The sequence below is a fragment of the Oryza brachyantha genome, chromosome 9, assembly GCF_000231095.2.
Source record: "Oryza brachyantha chromosome 9, ObraRS2, whole genome shotgun sequence".
Lineage (NCBI taxonomy): Eukaryota > Viridiplantae > Streptophyta > Magnoliopsida > Poales > Poaceae > Oryza > Oryza brachyantha.
In genome coordinates, this window is record NC_023171.2 from 6,705,701 (window position 1) to 6,725,627 (window position 19,927).

The following is a 19,927-nucleotide window of genomic DNA, read 5'->3' on the forward strand; positions in this document are numbered from 1 at the left end:
TCTAACATGGCAAATGTCCGTTGATGGCCGTAGAAAGTGTGAGTTCATGATAGAGGAGGGGCTACAATTTTTCTTTTTTTTTTTGAAAGCACAATAGGATTTCTATCAATTCTTAATATGAGAACATAGTTTAACACAGTTTACAGCGGTAGTCCATACCTGCAGGGGCGCCCCTCCTCTCGAAGAAGGAGGCCTCACTGCCCAAAGCCATACAATTTTCCCTTAGGTAGGTGTAAGGAATTGGAAGCTATTTCTACCTGGTTGGAGATGTAATCATCATTAATGATACGCTCATTTCGGTTGAGCCAAAAATTGATCGGGCTATGTAAACCAACACTCTTCAAAAAAAATTTTTGTGATCCTTCCTGGTATGCTGGCGACAAATCTTCCAGGTAATTTCCTTGGAAAGCGTAGTGTTTTATCCACTCCTAGAGATCTACATGCAAAATCTTCCCCCCTCCCTCTTGTGCTAGTGTATTGGAATATTTTACTGATGGCCCATGCTTTGGTTAAATCGCTTAGAGCAAGTTTAATAGTATAGATAACTATTAGCTTCAATTCATTTATAGTCAATCTAATAGTCAATTTATATAATAGTTACCTATCAAACATTAATACATGGTCCTACATGTCATACACACGTTTTATCTTGGAGCCCGTGTGCAGCTGGCTACAAATTAGTAGCTCACCTTTCATCTCTCCCCTCTTATATCTTTAAAATATGCTTACAGCTGGCTTATAGCCTGCTATTGTACCTACTCTTAGTAATTGAACATGAAGGAACCGGCAATAAATATAGCAAGTATCGTTGGCAGCCTGTCTAACCGGTGCCAACGAAAATTTGTCGCGTCAGATATATCGCTTATACCCAGTAAGCGATAATATATATCGCTCAATAGTTGAGAGTCAGAGATTTAGTTTTATAATTCTTCCAAACAAAAATATATTTTTATTAATTCTTAATAAAAAGTATAAATAAAAAAAACCATGTCGCTCTCCCCGCAAGTGGAGGATTGCTTTTGCAAGCTCGGCGATCCGTCACCCAATTTTCCATTAACCAAAAGCCGTCGTCCTCGCTTACCAGCTACCAGGAGTAGCTCCATCGATCGGTGCGGTGCAAGTGCTAGCAACCTACTGCCGACACCTACTTCTTCTACTCATCATACACACTACCAATCGAGGTGTCCTCCTCTCCTCCCTCGATCTCACGTACGCAAGCCCATGTCTACACACTTCTTGGCCGTCGCCGCCCTCGTCGGCGCGATCACGGCGCTGTACTCGGCCGCCACGGTGGCCGCCGACACGCCCGATTGTCCCTACCCGTGCCTCCCGCCGCCGACCGCCGGTGGGGTGGTGAACAGCTACCCTCCGCCGCCGCCGGCCGGGACTGCTGCTGCTGGTAGTTCAGGTGGCGGCGGCGGGCTGTTTGGCGGGAGCTACCCGCCGCCGCCGCCGTGGGGGTTCCAGATGACGCCGCCGGGGGCCTTCGCTCCGCCGTTCGGCGGCGGGTTCCCGACCGGGCCGGTGCCGCCGCCGCCCAACCCGATCCTGCCGTGGTTCCCGTGGTACTACCAGCACAACAACCCGATCACGGGGTCGACGACGACGTCGGCGGCGGCGCCGGAGCGGACGTCGACGGGCATGGCCACGCTGCTGGTGTTGCTCCCGCCGTTCTTGCTTGCTCTTCTTCGTGTGGTGTGGGGTTTCTAATTTGGTTCTAATTAATTTGTCGGTAGCAGTGTTTGTTGGTTACAGTAATTAATTAAGGTTGTTCTATAAGTGTGTAGAACGTGGTTTTGTTAACTGAAATGATCCATGGAGTTCTTCTCACGAGATTGTTATTATTATGATGCGAATTTTCATAAATACTGGTCTTTGTTGTTGTTTATAGGTTTCACAAGTTCATGGCCTGAATAGTTTCTAATTTAAATTCATAAACTTCAGCTTGGTAAATTGATTAAGTAGTTTTAATTTTTTTTTTCAAAAATTTTATTTTACAAGATCCAGATTAATGTAAAGGAGTTCAACTTTTGTTTGGAGTTTAAATGGATCAGGTTGACAGAACACGTGTACAGTTTGATCACCAGGCCGGTTGCTTCCTACTGCAACCAACGGTATATTTTACTTTTTGTTCTTATCGTGAACATTTGGAGGTGAAAAGGCGCTTTTTCCCACTCATCTTTCAGGCTTTGCGATGTCAATCATAGACAGGTTAAGGAAGTTTCTAGCTTCGATGCCTTCTGTTTGTTCAGATGTCGAAGTCTAGCCATTAAATCAGCATGAAAGCATCAGCTTCTCAATTCATTTCTAGGCCCACATAATTTGCCCGTTTTCCGGTGCCTGTTGCAACCTTTTTGACTGAATATTCTGGAACAAACTTTCCACAAAACAGTGTCCACACAGTGGATTAATTTGTATATGCATCCAAGAAAACAAACAAAGAAACTCTGATCTTCATCTAACTCATTTCCCTCTGCTGTCAAATGTGAAAGAGCTTGCATTTGTGTTCACGATCTTAATTAATCTGAAACATCCATTACATATACTAAGGCGGTGTTCTTTACTCTCTCTTATCAACCTATATTATCTTATTTTCCGGACGTTTCCAAACTACTGAATGATATGTTTTTTAAAAAGAAATTAAGAAAATGTATTTTAAAATATCATATAAATACTTTTTAAAGGTGTTTTTATATCTACAAACTAATTAATAATATACTAATCTATTACTATATTTTTCGCGCTAGCTACTAACCCTGACAAGGAAAACAGCAAGTATTAGTATATGTTTTACGCCAGTGACCCGGTCATCGCCCAGAGGACCAGAACTGAAAGGTGACAAGAACGTAGAACACGTTGCCCTTTACCTGGAACCTGGACGTTTCTGATCGCGTCACTACTTGCCAGTTGGTGAGTACTGCAGCTTTGGTGGAGAGTAGAGCTAATGCGACGACGGTTTTGGGCAAGATATGGTGACGTGCCGGCGACCCTGTCTCTCGGTTCTGTCTGGTTGTAAGTACTACAGTGCCATTGTTGGGTTATTGAAAGAAAAAAAGGAAATGCAACTGCACAAGTTATCATCATGCCTATTCGCTCCCCTGCATACATCTGTTGGGAGTTTTCCAAGCCCAGCCCAAGCAAACCCAAGAGGAGAAAGAACAAAGCAACACAGGCATCACTCTGTAGGACGGGGATGGATCAGGTCAGAACAGGTGAGGTGAGGCTCTCGGTGTCAGCGGCGACCAGTTGGCACCCTTGTCGATCTCTCTGCTATCTCTCTTCTTCCTAGCTAGTTCTAGAAGCTTCTGGACTTCTATGAAACTTGTATCTTCTTAGCTCCCATCCTCCAATCCTCTTCTATGTACTAGGGATTGGTACTAATTGAACTGGATGCCTGCTACTTTAGCTGGGTTGCTAAGACCAACTCCAAGAGCTAGGCAAAAATTATTTCCCAAATCTAGTATTTTGGTAAGTCTCAAAAAATTATGAGAAAGAAAAATCTACTCAATGTCCAATAGTTTGGGATAATTTGTTTGGCAAAAGTAAAAGTTGTCCCACAATAATCTATTAGGACTAAGATCAAACTTCCCCCATAATCTAGATATCAGAACAAACACAGCAATGCCATCAGAACACAGCAATGTCATCAATGCGTCAAGTTTATTAGGACTCAAGATCATCCATATTAAGTGTTCTTCCTCTAGATTACATACTAACAACAAAAACGGAGTACTGGTTCATCCAGAACAGAAACAAACATTGGTCGTTCGTTCAGTTCGGATTCCTGATTAGTATCAGAATTAACCCATCCATTTAAGGATTCAGTAAGCCTAACATAATCCTGACGACAAGAGTTCCTATCAATCTAATCTCTTTCATATTTTTTCTTCTCCTAAATCACAACTCAATGCAATCAATTGCTTATATAGTTGTATTGATTTATATGTAGGAGTACTTGCTATTTATTGTTAGGCTTGCCCAAAGGTCAAGAAAATTTTTGGATCTGCCACTATCTGTTGTAATATCCATTCCTTTCAATGGGACAAAATACACGAGAGAGCATTTATAGTTTTAAACTGTGAATTGTACTCATTTATCATCATTCTTTTTAAAACCCAAAGAACATCCTTCAGATCCGTGAGCTCTAGAGCCAGTGGCGGAGGACGAACCAAAACTGAGAGGTAAGGCGCATGGCTATGTTGAAGACTAATGCACACTAAAATTGCTTCAACTACATGGTAATATGACACTATATTTAGACCAAGAAAATAATATGTAGCTTACAAACATATAACTACTAAGCATTACAAATTGAAATGTACCTGAATAAAATATAGATTGAACAATATAGCTAGAGGAGAGTAGCATAGATATATCAATATTTGCCACTTCTTGGTTCAAAACAAAAGGCAGCAACATATTAGTATTTTCACTATTAGTATCTGTCAATAATCAAAAAATTACCATTTTAATTTTTTACTTATTTGTGATGTTGGCTTTCCCCTCCCTTTCTTATCCATGTTCTATTGTCCCAATTGTCAAACCTAGTGATTAGTAAATCACAAACTTACGAACCATGAAATGAGAATCACAATTCACAAAATCACTACTTAGTTCTTAGTATGAAATCACAGATGGAAAAAAAATCAATCAAACCTGCTCAGTCCTTGCTAAGCATCGGCATCACAGTGTTGCCTGTGGGGTGACTGCCCTTGCGCTGCTGCCGTGCTACGCGGTTGCGCTTGCACCTGCTCCAAGCAGGCTGCTTGGCTCGGGCTCAGCACCTCAGCGCGAGTGCGGACCTGGGAGGGTGTCCAGCCGACGAGAAATTTGAGATGGTTGCCATTGCTTAATGTTGGCTTCGATGTTATGTCATCTCATAAATAGATTTCGATAAAGAGCCATACTTACTTGAATGAACTTTGATCTTTTGTCATTTTTGCCCATTTAGACATTTAAAATATATTTTCGGTGAAATTTTGGGATTGTGTGACTGATTTGCCCCTGTCTCGTTCTCTCTTCTGCAGGAGGAGGCGACGGAGCGCCGCCGGCGGCGCCCTGCCCGGCCGGTGATGCCCAACGCGATTCCTGGCCACCGCCCGACTCCACCGCCTCGCCGCCCGACTGGACCGCCGGCGCCACCAGCCCCAGGCCGAGCCCGGCCAGAAGTGCCCAGGCCGCCGCCGCTCTGCCGGCCGGCGTGGGGCCGCCGCCGGCAACGACCCCCGACGCTCCCCCGACGACACTCGTGACGGCGCTCCCTCCACCTCCACCACCGCCAGCCGCACAGCGGCTTGCTAGAAAAATTTGCATGGAAAATTTTGGCTTGCTGCAAAAATTGCTTTTAGGTGTACAGACATTTCGCTTGCTAGAAAAATTTAGTGTCTGTATGTTGTTTACAACCTATGTGTTGCATATGTACATATATATGTAAAGTATTTGGCTTGAGATTATTGAGCCGTGAAAGTATGAATGCATTCATGAACTAAAGCGGTCTTCTTGTTAATTCATCCCCATGGAAAAGGGCAGGTCTAATGAGCGATCGGTCGCTGGCGAGGCGCGCCAGCGATCGGATCGTATATACCCCCTTCTCCTCATATATATATATATGAAAATATATAGACACACACATATACTTTATACATGTAAATTTTATGCGCATAAACTTTATGTATGCAAACTTTATATATATATATGTATGTATGTATATATATATATACACACACGTAAACTTTATACATACAAACTTTATATATACACACATACATACATATAAAAATTACATATACATAAAAATTATAGATATAAACTTAATATAGAAAAATCTTTATACATATAAATTTATACATGTAAACTTTATACACATAAAGTTAAAAAAAACTTTACGCATATAAAATTAAAAGAAAATGTTGTTTCAGGTGATTGGGCCGACTTGGTGGGCCTGTAATTGGGCCGGCCAAGGGCAGAACGAGGAGAGGAGGAGGAGTGTCCGCGCGGCCCGCTCGCACGCGCGCGGTCGCGCATTAGCCTTTTCGCATGGAAAAGCCGAGTGAAATAAATCCAGTGCTCCAATTCTTTTTCTTCTTTCCTTGAATGAACAGTAGATGACAAATGTGAAAATGGAAATAAATAGAGGACTGAACTCCAATGATGGCTTGAAAATGTTGCCGATTAACTTCAGTGCTCCACTTGAAGCCAGCTAAATCACAGAAGAAGAAAAAAAAATCATAAGAAACTAGCTAACAGACCATATATCAATACAGTTGTGATTTATTTACCCTCTCATTGAAACAACCACATATCCATACACTTGTATCCATTACAACAACCATAGATCCATTGAAATTAAAATTGTTCATCCAAATAATCAAGTGCCATCGCAGCTGGCGGTGGTGGAGGTGGAGGGAGCGTCGGGGGGTTGTCGCCGGCGGCGGCCGCACATTGGCAGAGTGGCGGCGGCCTGGGCGCTTGCGGCCGGGCTCAGCCTGGGGCTGGTGGTGCCGGCGGTCCAGTCGGGCGGCGGCCGAGAATCGCCTGGGGCATCGCCGGCGGGGCAGGGCGTCGCCGGCGGCGCGCCGTTGCCGCTGGCCATGCACGGCGAGCACTCCGTCGCCTCCTTTTGCAGAACAGCGAACGAGAGAGAACGAGACAGGGGCAAAACGGTCAAACAATCCTAAAATCTCACTCAAAATACATCTAAAATGCATAAATGGGCTAAAATGACAAACGATCGAAACCCACCCAGTTAAGCATGGCTTTTTATTGAAACTCATTTGGAAGATGGCATAACATCGAAGCCAACATTAAGCAGTGGCAAAATCTTAGATTTCTCCCAGCCGATGGGCGGCAGTCGTCCAGGAGCCAGCGCGGCGGCGTGCTAGCAGCGGCTCAGTGCCTCACAGCCTCTGGCGCCTGCTTCCTGCTGGCGACGCATGGCACGCCCATGGCCGCCCTCGGTGTTGCCTCATCCTCTCACTCTCTCAGCGTACCGCTATGCTCGTGCTCTTGTTCGCTCGGCATGGAGCCAGGCCGGCGGCTAGGGTTCTTGACGAATGCGGAACGAGGAGTTGAGGATGACATATTAGTGGGCCATGGGTTGTGGCTTCTACTCCTGCATAGCCCATATCATGGCTCAGCCTCCGGTTAAAACAAGCCCACATCGCCCATGCGCGGCTTGCTGCCTGCCTACATTTTTCTCGCCGCCGACGATAAGAAGGCAAGAAATCTTCCGGGGAGGTCGCCGCTGCGCAGCAGGCGGTGGCGCCCCTTCCGCCCCCTGCCATGTCCCTCCCCTTCACGCTTCCGCCTCCGCCACTGCCCAAGGCCATAGTGACGTGAGAAAGACAACGACGCTGTGGTGGGCAGCAGCGTGAGGGTGGGGAAAGAGAAGGTGAAGGAGATGGTAATGAGCAACGGTGGCTGCGGCGGTGGGTTAGAGGAGGAGGAAGGGGGCGGTGGCGGCAGTGGAGTGGATGCTAGCGGCTGCGGCGCAGTGGATGGAGTTTGGGCTACCGTTTGGAGAACAGGGTATATGGATAAGAGGTAATCCCATGTGAATTTATCAAATAGTCCCTGGTGTATTCACAATAGTTACGAACTTACGAAATTGTATGGATAAAATAGGCATTTCACCATAAATTATTTTGGCATGACTGCCAAGATTGGCGCCAAAATTTTGGTTACAGCTACACCGAAAATTTGTGGCGCCTCTACAGCCCTTTCTTTGTTTATGGCAAAAAAAACTACAAATAATATGTTGTACTTTTTTAATTTTATGAGTACATTAAATTTAATTTTAGGCTGATTTTTGTGTTTCAAATGCAAAAAATCACAAACAACAAAATTATAATTATAGAACTCATCGAGATCTACGACAAAATTGTACAAAACTATTTTTAGTTCTTAAATATGCCATATGTTTTTTATATGTAAAAAAGCGAAACAAAAACTTTGTACTGTCCCTTCCTGTACGCGTCGGTGGCAATGGCGTCAGATAGCCCTACCAACGAGGAATCGATGATGATAATTAATTCATATCTTGCTCAAGCGGCTATCACACCAAAGTATCGTCGCTCAATAAGTTTCTCCATCTCAATCTTTTGAGCCAGGTGAGATTGTGCTCAGACGGAGAGAGTAACTCTCAAGTCTCTGTGTACGACCGGCAACTCATGCTTTGCTGAACAAAAGTAAGGCGTAAGTAAGGCGTTGTTTAGTTACTAAAAATTTTTAGAAAAGGGTTACGTTAAACGTTTGACTCGATGTCAAAAGGGTTTTTCGGACACGAATATAAAAATGAATTTTACAGCCCGCCTGAAAACCGCGAGACGAATCTTTTGAACCTAATTAATCAGTCATTAGCACATGTTGGTTACTATAGAACTTATGGCTAATCATGCACTAATTAGGCTCAAAAGATATGTCTCATGATTTTTCCTATAACTGTGCAATTAGTTTTTATTTTTATCTATATTTAATGCTCTATTTAAATATCTAAAAATTCGATGTGATGTTTTTAAAAAAATTTTTTGGGAACTAAATAGGGCCTACGTACCATTGCGACATAAATGCATCTCGTTCGCTTCTCCTATGTCAACGTTGTTGCCTATTGTTGACACTAAAAATGTGAACACGATGCTAATATTATTGCACGAGCGAAATCGTCAAAACGATACCAGATTAATGAATTGCAAACGTTTATGACGCAAACCAAAATAGAAATTATTCAGTCTTACTTTGGCCGAATTTTTCTAGCACATTTTAAATGTGCGCACATAGTAAATTTAAACCAAGAATTGCTTTATTTGTATATACTTTTTTTATTTTTTAAACTTTTTTAATAAATAATTTTATTACTAAACGTCGGAAGAAAATATTTTCACCGGATGAACCTTTTGACCACGCCACCAACATTGGTGTACCAAAACAACGTTATCACGCAGGGTTTTTGGTGTGACAGCGTTGTCTTTGCCACGCCGCTGTTACCTCTTTAGCTATTTTGCCGTAACAGCTTTATCTTGCCACGTCGCTGCTACCTCTTTAGTTAACCAATCATGGTATTTCTTTATTGATTTTGTTCCCTACCTTTTTTCTCTCAACTAATCATAAGACCTATCCATTAATTCTTGTTTCTTTATCCCAATCTACACTCTCACACTAATCCATTAATTATTTATTGAGGGAGACATCGTAGCCTTTTTTTTAAATCTTAATCCTTACTGAACAATACCATAAATACTTATATTTTGAACATATACAGTATACCTTTTTTAGAGATTCGCTTACACGATTTTTAATAGAAAATTTGTACTTACATTTAAAAAAAAGAAAATGTCGAATTTTTTCAGACTTTGAGCTCAAGTTAAAACAATCAACTCAATTTTCAGCTCCAAATTTCAAACTATGAACCCAGATTTCGAAAAAAAACCAAATTCGAAAATCTTCAATTCAATCTGTGAAACTTCCAACTCAATTTTAAAATCCTTCGGCAAAAAATTGCCCAATACAAAAGGGGGTTCGGACGAGCTTAACGGGCTCCAGAATGGGCCTATCAGTTCAGACTGTCCAGCCCAAATTGCCCACGACCGTCGTCGTGCTCGTGCAGCTGCTTTAAGATGTACAATTATCAATTATGGTTGGGCGATACAACGTGCTAAAAGCTGTACAATTATGATTTGCTAGTATTCACATATGCTGTACAAAATCAGGCTCTGCACGAACTTGGTTGTGTCATGTTAAATTTATCTCTTCTGGAAGTTGAATATCTTGATTGACAGTCCGAAAAGGAAGGCAAAGAGAACAGCAAACGCGACCACCATCACGGCGACCACCGACAAGAAGTCGTGATGGTAACCAAAGTAGCTCTCGACAAAGTCCGATATACGAACACCATTGTCAAATGTATCAGTTACATCGCCGAACTGTGAAGTTACCAACCCGTAGAGTGTCCACGCAACAGGGCAGACCCAATAGTACCATCTCCACCATATTGGAATTCGCTGCCAATAAAAAGTAGGATGTATTAGAAATGGTAGATATTCCGGAATTAAATTACAATTAAATAGCAGTGAATGTTAGTGTACTCACAGTTCTTGGTATTATAAATCCTGAGAAAAGGTTCCAAATGGCATAGAATGCAGTGGAAACAACAGAGGCCATGTTATAGCTTGGAGTCAGACCCACTGACATCATGCCATAAAATGTGTAGTACGATAGAGTGAAATACATGAAAAACAGGTACCAAAAGAATTTGGCAGCTGTCCACTCGAATCCAATCATTGCATACACCAGAACACCATATATTAAGGACTGAACAAGGATGTATGGAAGTTCAATTGCAACCTGCAGATAAAACTATATGTTAGCTGAACGTACTGTTTATTTTCTTCCAATTACTTCAAGTATTGCTTTAACTATTGTGTTATCTAGGTTGAAATTTTATAGTGCACAAACTATATATACAAGCTTCCATCTGATTATCATGCTTTACGTGTAACGGGCACTGCCTTTTTTTTTTCAAATAACCATCTTTTCTTTCTTAGCATACATATTCTTTTTATGATAAGGTTAATGCAAAAGAACCTTACCTGTCCCAGGGCATATGGCAAAGGCGAATACATGTGAGCTGCCCGTTCCCTATAGAAGACAGTGCGTTCAACAGACACAACTGGCTGAACGGAAGAGGAATTCTGTATTCCCATAAATAAAACTGATGCATACATGGAGCCCATGGCATTGAACAAGTCCTGTTGATTTTTCCTGCATGAGTGGAGTACACCTAGTGAATTTACGACAGATAGAAACTCAAGGTAGCATCTCTAAATATGCAGAAAGTTTTACATCTACGTATTTACTTGCTATTATTGACTGCGTACCTTTTTCTGCCAACACCCCAGAACATTGTTCCAAACAACAGCGCGATTACAATGGTGTAGAAGTACTTGACAGCAGTATATGGAGGATTTCTCCAGTATGACAGACTTTGCTTCCAAAGGCAAGCTAAACATTGTGTGATGAAAGTTTGGGTATATTCTGTTGGAAAGGACAGATCACTTGAACCTTCAGGAGGTGAGCTTAGCTCCTTTATCATACTTTTGTTCCTCCTGCAACGCAAAACAAATTATAATATTATTGAACACTGCTAAAATTGAGTCTTAGCCTTTTCAGATGTATTTAAGTATCACTTGCAAAAGAGTAAATTATCTACATAGTGGTAGTTTGAAGCACTTGCAGTGTTTCATTAATGGTTTTAGCATCATTTATAATTCATACATAGTCCAAAAACAGTCATGTCTTTTCATTTAGTGACTTGCCCTCTTGAAAATAATGAAGGCATACTTAATATAGAGTGATTGCTGCTTCCTTATTTTGCAATATAATTTTTTACAGCTTAAATTAGCATGGCATATAGTCAAATTATCAACCATATGACAACCAAGTACTTACTTGTATAGTTCAGAATTCTTGTACACTTCACTGAAGTTAACCCCAGTTAACTGTTCTTGCATAGTACTGGTCACTTCCAGCATCCATGTTGAAGGATTGTAGCCATGTTTTATTTCGTTGACACCTTCAATAGACTTGAGACAATGAAAGCAGCTTAGTTACATATTTTTCCAGTGCAAAAATAAATAAATTCATGGAAACATGTAAACTTTTGTTCTTACCTCAAAATATCGTATCAATTCACATGAGTGACGTCCCACTGGACCTACATAAATCTCTTCACCTCCTCGTTTCATCAGGAATAGCTGCAAAGATAGTATTACTATGTATTGTCAAAAAGAGTGCTAAAAACCATTGTACACGAGAAATGTATATCTTGTCGTTTCTCCTCATCTTAAATCCATGCGACAGAAAAAAAAAGCAGCACTATATTTGGTATGATTTTGATTACCTCATCAAAAGATTCAAATATATCAATACTTGGTTGGTGAATTGTGCAAACAACTGTTCTTCCTGTGTCGACAGTATTTCTTATTGCCCTCATGACGATGGCTGCCGCTCGTGCATCAAGTCCAGATGTTGGTTCATCCATGAATATGATAGATGGGTTAGCAACTAGCTCTACTGCTATTGTTAGTCTTTTCCTTTGTTCGGTTGATAATCCATTCACACCAGGCAATCCAACTAATGCGTCTTTTAAGGGGAAAAGCTCCACAAGCTCCATGACCTCATCAATAAACATCTGCACACCCAATTTCATGTGTCATAATATGCATGATGGTCTTACGAAATAAATGACTACTAGGAAAATATGACCAGAAGAACATCCCCTCTTGTTTATGTATGGAACTTTGCAAAAAAAAGGATATCTGTTAGTTTATTTATACAATGTATGGCATTCTAGATCAATTGAAAAAAGAACATTCTCCTTTTTAATCATCCTGAATGTGCTTTTATGGTATGCTTATATATTATAATACTGTTTATTTTTTGTCAAACCTTTCTTGTTGCAGAATCAACTTCCGCAGGCAGTCTGAGCCATGAAGAGAATACAAGAGACTCGTAGACAGTAACATTTGGTGAATGGATGTCATTCTGCTCACAGTATCCTGATACGCGAGCAAAAGTTTGTTGCTTCTTTGGATAACCAGAGATGGTAATGTTACCCTCTACATATCCACTGGTTTTCCTCCCAGCCAACACATCCATCAATGTTGTTTTCCCAGCTCCACTGACACCCATAAGAGCTGTAAGTATTCCTGGCCTAAATGAACCACTGATGCCCTTCAATAGCTCCAACCGGCTCTCTGTCACACCTTGTGCTTTAATTACCTAAAAGTTTTATCAGACATTAGAACCAATTATATGTGGAGTTGCTCTTAAGTATTTTGGATATAGAAGAATCTTCATATGGCAAGCACATATAAGATATATCTATGTCTCAGTAACTCCCTATATAAAATACCTCTGGCATGTCAACGCTGTATCTTATATCTTCAAACGTGATGGAGAGAGGTACGAAAGGGAGGACCATTCCTTTCTTGCCTGGACTAGAATTCACTGTTGCATGGTTGGAAATTGCTTCCTCATCTACAGTGTCTGGTAGACAAATATATTGAAGGTTTTTGTTAAATGGGGTAAGACATTATGTTAAATTGCAGAGTATTTAGGCAGCTAACTACAGAAATGAGCAGTACTTGTATTGGTAGTAATCCGTCCTCTTGATGATGCTTCTATAATATCACCAGTGAGATTAGCTTGTTTTATCTTCAATGTCTCCTCAGATATTGTTGGCTGATTGCTGTCAAATGCTGCAGGGAGCAGAATGTATAAAAATGAGAATTTATAAGCTTTTTTTTTGTAAGAATAGCATTTTACTGGCATTTAATTTCTGACTCACGATTGAGGAATGTGAGGCAGATTGTGTAGAGGATATTGAATAGCAGCACATATCCGAGCAATGCACCAACACCAATCCAATACCATTTGGCCTCATGGAAAAGTCCACGGGATTCTAGAACTAGCTTTCCAAGTGGCTCCTTGAAACCAGGTATTGTCTGCAGTAATAGCAACAATAAAATGTTTTAGCCAGACATATTCAGATATTTGGCTGTTAATTGATGTCCATAAGTATATTTTTACCTTATTCCAGCTGTGACCTAGGAATTCATTTACAGATATGGCATTTTGTGCATACATCAGGGGTGATATCCAGTATCCCCATATCCACCATTTCTTCACGTTCTCTGTTCAGTTAAATAGGCGAACATTTACTATCTTTTAACCAACCACATTGAATATGGAGATTATAGAGTGACTTATGCAGTTTGATTGAAGAACATGGATAATTTCTTCTGACCTCTTGACAGGATGAACCCGCCCAAAAGCATAAAAATGAGTATACCGAATGAACCCATGGTGCTTGCAACAACTTGATGCCTTGCAAGTCCAGCAATGAAACGGAAAAGTCCAGATGATGTTTCATTCATTACCAGAAGAACCAGGAACTGTCTAAAAAGTCTGCAGCATTGTGTTATTCAATTAGTTTCTGCAATACATTCATAATAAGATGGAACACAATGTGGAAATTTTGCTTTCTTTACCTCTCTACATTGGGATCAAATCCAATAACATAGTATGTTAGGAATACCCAAATTGTTACGTTGAGCAAGGAGAGGGGAGTCTTAATGATCCATGATGGTAAGGAGTATGTCCATGCAGGATAGAATAGGAGATCCCTTTGCTTGAAGAAAACAGGGAGCTTTGCAATAGTTAACCCAACTTCTGCCAACCCGTTGAACATGATCATCAGGATGCCAAAGAACAGTGCACCCATATATATTCCTCCGTTTGTTATTGAGTCACGATGCATATTAGTGCGGATAAAGACAGTCATTGCAATGAATGCCATGAGTGTTAGCTGAATAAGAGAGATACAATACAATTAAATTTATTATCTGCTTCTATGAAGTAGAAACAAGTAGACCAAGTAACTCTAACATATAAAATTTGTGGCATGTATTATCATTACAAATTGAAATGTTTTAGTTTGAAAAATAACCTGAGTTGCCTTGAATATATACACAAAGGAGTTCCTTTTCATTAGCAATATCTCTCTGTCAATGTTGGCTTTAAGCAGTTCTTTCATGCTGGCACCATATTTTGATGTTTTCAGGGCAGCAGGGTGGCTCCTGGTCTTGTCAAATGGGATTTCCAACTCACTTCTTATAGCCCGACCAACATGGAAAGACTGAAATGCCTCTGCAAACTCCTTAACAGGAACGTATTGGTATGTCTCATCACCATGTATCCAGTATTGCCTTTGATCTTTCCTTGAAGTAACCTGTCACATTTCCACTTATAGTTATTCAAATATAAAATTTGCCTCAAAATATGATCCTAGAATTTTAAAATGCTCTAGTTAACACGAAAATCTTCAGGTTTGAAATAAGGCTACTTCTCTATCCGTTTCATTGTAAAGTAATATAATTGCACAGTATACTTTTTCATATATGTAAAGTCTTCAACTTCTGTATCACTAGATACTGCATTTTTTTGTGAAATATATCACTAGATAAAGCTTGATAAAACACAATGATAAAAATCCAGTTACTCACTTCCTGCAAAAAGTCAGCCACGCCTTTTCTCTCAGGGCATTTGAAGCCCACTGATTCAAAGAATTCAAGCACATGTTCACGAGGACCATTGTAGACGACCTGACCGTCCGAGAGGAGAATTATATCATCAAACAATTCATATGTCTCTGGTGCAGGTTGTAGCAAAGCAATGACTGCTGTTCCACCAACAATGTGGATGGTCTGTCGGATGGAGTTCACAATCTGGTATGTTGTGGAACTGTCAAGTCCAGTTGATATCTCATCCATGAAAAGGGCTCGTCCTGGAGTGACAAGCATCTCAGCTGCAGCAAAAATTCAGGGGTCAGGCAATTAGAGAACCCGGTATCTCTGATATATATGCACCTCATACTTTGTTTTCACCAAAGATGCATTACCTGTAGTTACTCTCTTTTTTTGTCCCCCTGATATGCCTCTCAACATATTGTTTCCTACAATTGTGTCAGCACAGATATCCAACCCCAAAACCTTCAACAGTTGAAGAAAAAAAAGGAATTGAAGTATTAGTATCATAAACACCTTTTCATACGGTATACCCCCTTGGAACTTGGGAGAAACATTTGTTGCCATTCAAGTTTGAACTGTGACATTTAAAATGAATTACAACACAACTGTATATAAGTAGCTAGTGTTCATGCACCTTTAGTATGTGATTTGTGACCACCTCGGCTTTCTGCTCTCCTGTTGCAGCAGCCTACACAAGCCAAATGGGAAGTTTCATATGAATCAAACTTTTCTTGAAACAATCATAGATGACATAAAACTAAAATAAATTAAATGGAAAAAACTTGTGAATGAGATGAGTTGTGATGTAAGAACTGCATTACCTTCAAGTAAATATCTATTTCTGGATCCGGTTTGATATTTTCTTCCTTTTCTCTCCTTGATAGTTCCATTAGAAGATCTGATCATTTTAAACAAAATTGTTAGTTATTCCATGTGTTTGCCATCGTGTTGAGTTTTTTTTTTTCCATTTTGTCTATTTCTTACCATAGCGGTGGCCAATTCCTTGACATTTTGCAGAGAAATTGACTGTTTCACGAACCGTCAATTCACCCATATGCAGGTCATGTTGACTAACATAAGCTGCTGATCTCCGGGGCTCGAATTCATTCATGGAATGTCCATTATAAGTTATTGCTCCAGATACCTTTTACGATTGCGATTTTAGATTAGTATTAGTACTTGCAAGGTGTGATAAGCCAATAAGCAATGTACTACAGAAAATGAAAAATGGACTGAGTACCTTTAGACCTGAAGGGACAGTTCCTGCCAAGGCTAAAAGAAGTGTGGTTTTTCCCGCACCAGGAGGACCCAAAAGCAAGGTCATTCTGAAAATAGCAGGGACAAGTTAACATACTGAATGAAATGAATATAACTAGGAAAGTGGCAGTATGCTGGGAAGAGTTACCTGTGAGGCTTAATAATCCCACTGACATTGTGAAGGATTGGTATTGTCTGTTTCCTATTTGGTGTCAAATGAAGAGCATTTGCCAGGCCCTGTTTGGATGGAGGTGATTACCACCTTGTCAGTGCACATGCATGGAATAAAGTATAAGAAGGGGAGTCTATGTCATCTGGTAAATGAATGCAAACTAACAGGGCGGTATCAATTCCTTATGTTACACTAACAATAAATTTCATCTAACTTAATATCATTGTTTATGTGTTATTTATATTCATGGTGTACATATTGTTTAGGTCTGCTGATAAAGTGATGATGAACTAGATCAGGGCCATATGTTTGTTGCACCAATCAGGAAACTCTTCTGTTCATATCCAGGAAACTCTTCTGCTGATGAAGTGATGATGAACTAGATCAGAGCCACATCCAAGAAAAGTCGTGTTGCCAACACCAGCCGCAGTATTTCGTTCCTTTTGAAAATCAACAGTTTGGCAGTCTTAATCAGTGGCTCAGAATTTTGCTGCACTACAGAATCTGTGTGGCTAACATGGGTAATAGTCAACCAGAATTCTTTAATTTTTTTGTGGCTTTCTGCCAACCAAAAAAAAAAAATTTCTTCTGTTTTTGTTTACGGATGTACCAGCTCTTTGTCAGTATCGAATTACGTTTGCATCTGCTCACGTTATTATTTCATAACTGCAACAGAAAAGAAAACTCTGTATTTTTTTTTCATCGCGGTAATACTCTGACTAGACTTTTTACCAGCTCTCTCCGAAACGAGTCAACATACCAATTGGTTGTGCCATTAACAGTATATGATTTGAGATTGACTACGACACTCTGGCACTATTATGTTGAGTTCAGCAGGTAGCACGTCAGTGTAGGGCCAAGTGTCTTGTTTCTTCAGAAAACTACGTGCAGTATTGGACTGGACTGGGAGTCATCTAATCCAAAACCCGAAAACTAATCCGAACTGCTGATTAACCTCATTCTCTAACAGAGATTGGTGTCCCTAAAACCCCAAAAACTAATGTGAAGAACTGAATAATCTCAGTCCCTTAACAGATATTAGTGCCTGTAAAATCCATAAGCATTAAATCTCTCAGGCTTCAACGGAGACCAGTGTGGCAAGCAAAACTAGTCAGATTCAATAGCACGACGATATATTTATGCAAACGTGTAAATACCTCGAGCACGTTGGCGTAGGTGTTGAGGATTGTGGGCAGGCCCCTGCTGCCGACGTACGCCTCTGCCTCCACATTCAGATTCTCGTAACGCACCTCGATCGTCGGCAGCTCGATCCCAACCCTGCACCGCACCAATCAATCCAAACACCCATCAAAATCGCTCCTATTTCGATTTCAATTGGTTTGGAACCAAGCGAGGATGGTTGAAAATGGTATAGAAATAATTTACTATAAAACTTTTACATAAGTGTTTGTATCTAAGACTGGAAAATAAGTTACGATGAGATAACCTCAAATTTAAGTCTGGAATTTGAAATTTACGAGGAGAAGGAGGCGCGAATTTGAATGTGGTACCTGTCGATGCGGTCCTTGAACTTGGAGAGGAAGCGGGGGTGGTCGTCGCCGGCCCAGGCGAGGCGCTCCAGCAGCGCGTGCCGCTCCTGCGGCCCGAGCCGCTGCACGTTCACCTCCCGCAGCTCGCCCTCGGGCATGGCGAGCACCGCCGTCCGGGCGCGGTCGTAGGTGGGGAGCTTCTCCAGCGCCGCCCACCGCAGGGCCTCCTCGTCGTCCTCCCCATCCCTCGACGACGACGACCGCCGCGAGAACACGTCCCCGGCGCGGGCCGACGACCACGGCGACCCCTCCCGCCGCAGGCTGCCCCCGAACGCGTGTATCTCCCCGGCGTCATCCATCCCCTGAGAGAGAGCGCGCGCGAGCTCGCCGCCGGCGACGCAGCGAAGCGAAGCAGATGAGAATAACGAGACGCCACGAGAGAGAGAGAGACGGACGCTTTATATGGTGGCTGGGTTTAATTAAACGGTGCTGTGATGACGTCGGCCGTGACGACAGCGTATGAAATAGTTTCAGACAAATTTGATTTCTCTTTTAAAATTTTGAAATAAACCTGCGCCGCAACGACAGAAGCTCATGTGGCTGTCTAACACAACTCTGTACGTATCCTTCTGGAAACAATAAGCGTTACTACGTTGGGAGAGAGGGCAGATAATTGAACTCCACTAATCCAAATATATTCAACATTCAATTTAAGGCATTTTCGTTAAGTGCATAATTTAATGATTTGACATTGTTTTTCATTGCCACTTTGATTATACTAACACTTTTGAATATGACATGTGGAGCAACTAAATTAACGATAATGACTTCCTATGTAAAATAGTCAAGCCAATTTGCAGAGTGCGAGGAATAAATTCTTTGTTATATCAGGTGGTAAGATCAAACTACAAATCCTAGCCATTGGTTGTTTAAAAATATTTTGCTAATAAGTTGTAGGCAAAAACAAAAGAAGGGACTCATAGTAGGGATATATATTTAATTATGCATGCAAGAAAATAAGATGGTAAATATTAACATTTTTTTTGGTTATTCAAATGTATACATACCGAAGTTCCAAAATTCACAGTAAATTTAATTATACTTTACACCTGCAACAGATAAATTATTTAAAATTTAAAACTTTGAATATGTAAATGAAAAATGAAATAGTATTCAAATTTCCAAATATTCGATTTTTTTTTCATTATTTTAGTTGTTTTATGTCTGAGTTCTTACCTTGTAATATCGAACTTGAATCTTTATGGGATGTTGATCATACAATTTAATCTTTTCATTCAAGATGCCATACGTCTAGATATATAAAACATGATTTGCTGTAATCCAACTATGAAAATAAGGTAAGTCGAAAACATTTCACTAATAGTAAGTACTTTGAAGCCAGCAATGTTTTGTATACAAGGTTCAAGAGAATTCATTTATTTCCAGTTTTTGGTTTATTACCTCCAATGAGATGAGGTGAGTACTGTGTAGTATCACCCATTGGATTAATGGGCAATGAGCAGGCAAAAGAAAATGTGGAATACCGTATAATTCTCCTAAATTTAAACCATTATTAGAATGCAAGGTTAAATTACTTTGAGGTAGCTTCAAGGAAAAGAAAAGCAATAAATTCTTGTAGTAGATTAAAGTGTTTGTTTGTTGTTTTATTTTACATAAAAGGTTCTAGATGGCTGTGGTAATTGATCTACTGCCTCCGTTTCATATTATAAGTCTCTCTGGCTTTGTCTAAGTTCATTGATGGATGAACGTATATAATTTATATATATATATGTCTAAATTTATTAGCATATATATATATATATGAATCTAGACAATGCTAGAAAGACTTACGTCGTGAATCACAACGGATGGAGTATCAACTTTCGTTGTGAAAGTAGCAAAAAGAGGTCCAAGCTCATCATTTG

General features: G+C 40.6%; 2 protein-coding genes across 2 annotated transcripts; one reads left to right on the forward strand and one right to left on the reverse strand.

The window, feature by feature from the left end:
- The first annotated feature begins 1,013 nt into the window (after positions 1-1,013).
- On the forward strand, positions 1,014-1,953 carry LOC102717183 (U1 small nuclear ribonucleoprotein C-like). The gene has a single exon (XM_006661069.3). The coding sequence runs from the start codon at positions 1,222-1,224 to the stop codon at positions 1,708-1,710; it is 489 nt and encodes a 162-aa protein (XP_006661132.2). The 5' UTR covers positions 1,014-1,221; the 3' UTR covers positions 1,711-1,953.
- A 7,504-nt stretch (positions 1,954-9,457) lies between these two features.
- On the reverse strand, positions 9,458-18,410 carry LOC102713935 (ABC transporter G family member 53). The gene is made up of 24 exons (XM_015841236.2): positions 18,024-18,410; positions 17,670-17,790; positions 16,489-16,577; positions 16,324-16,408; positions 16,068-16,227; positions 15,905-15,981; positions 15,718-15,771; positions 15,455-15,545; positions 15,060-15,361; positions 14,504-14,785; positions 14,046-14,362; positions 13,802-13,962; positions 13,585-13,688; positions 13,343-13,499; positions 13,140-13,253; positions 12,908-13,041; positions 12,442-12,774; positions 11,894-12,184; positions 11,664-11,747; positions 11,443-11,576; positions 10,872-11,099; positions 10,584-10,755; positions 10,084-10,338; positions 9,458-9,995 (listed from the first exon to the last, which is right to left on the reverse strand). Exons 1-24 carry the CDS (start codon positions 18,359-18,361, stop codon positions 9,738-9,740), a joined length of 4,341 nt encoding a protein of 1,446 aa, XP_015696722.2. The 5' UTR covers positions 18,362-18,410; the 3' UTR covers positions 9,458-9,737.
- Positions 18,411-19,927: the final 1,517 nt, after the last annotated feature.

Bases quoted from the DNA above. Each gene is read 5' to 3' on its own strand.
- LOC102713935 (XM_015841236.2), bottom strand. From the start codon at position 18,361: ATGGATGACGCCGGGGAGATACACGCGTTCGGGGGCAGCCTGCGGCGG. The intron at 17,791-18,023 runs GTACCACATTCA...GGTGCGGTGCAG, and splicing joins TTCAAGGACCGCATCGACAG to GGTTGGGATCGAGCTGCCGA. The intron at 14,786-15,059 runs GTGAGTAACTGG...GAAATGTGACAG, and splicing joins TGGCTGACTTTTTGCAGGAA to GTTACTTCAAGGAAAGATCA.
- LOC102717183 (XM_006661069.3), top strand. From the start codon at position 1,222: ATGTCTACACACTTCTTGGCCGTCGCCGCCCTCGTCGGCGCGATCACG.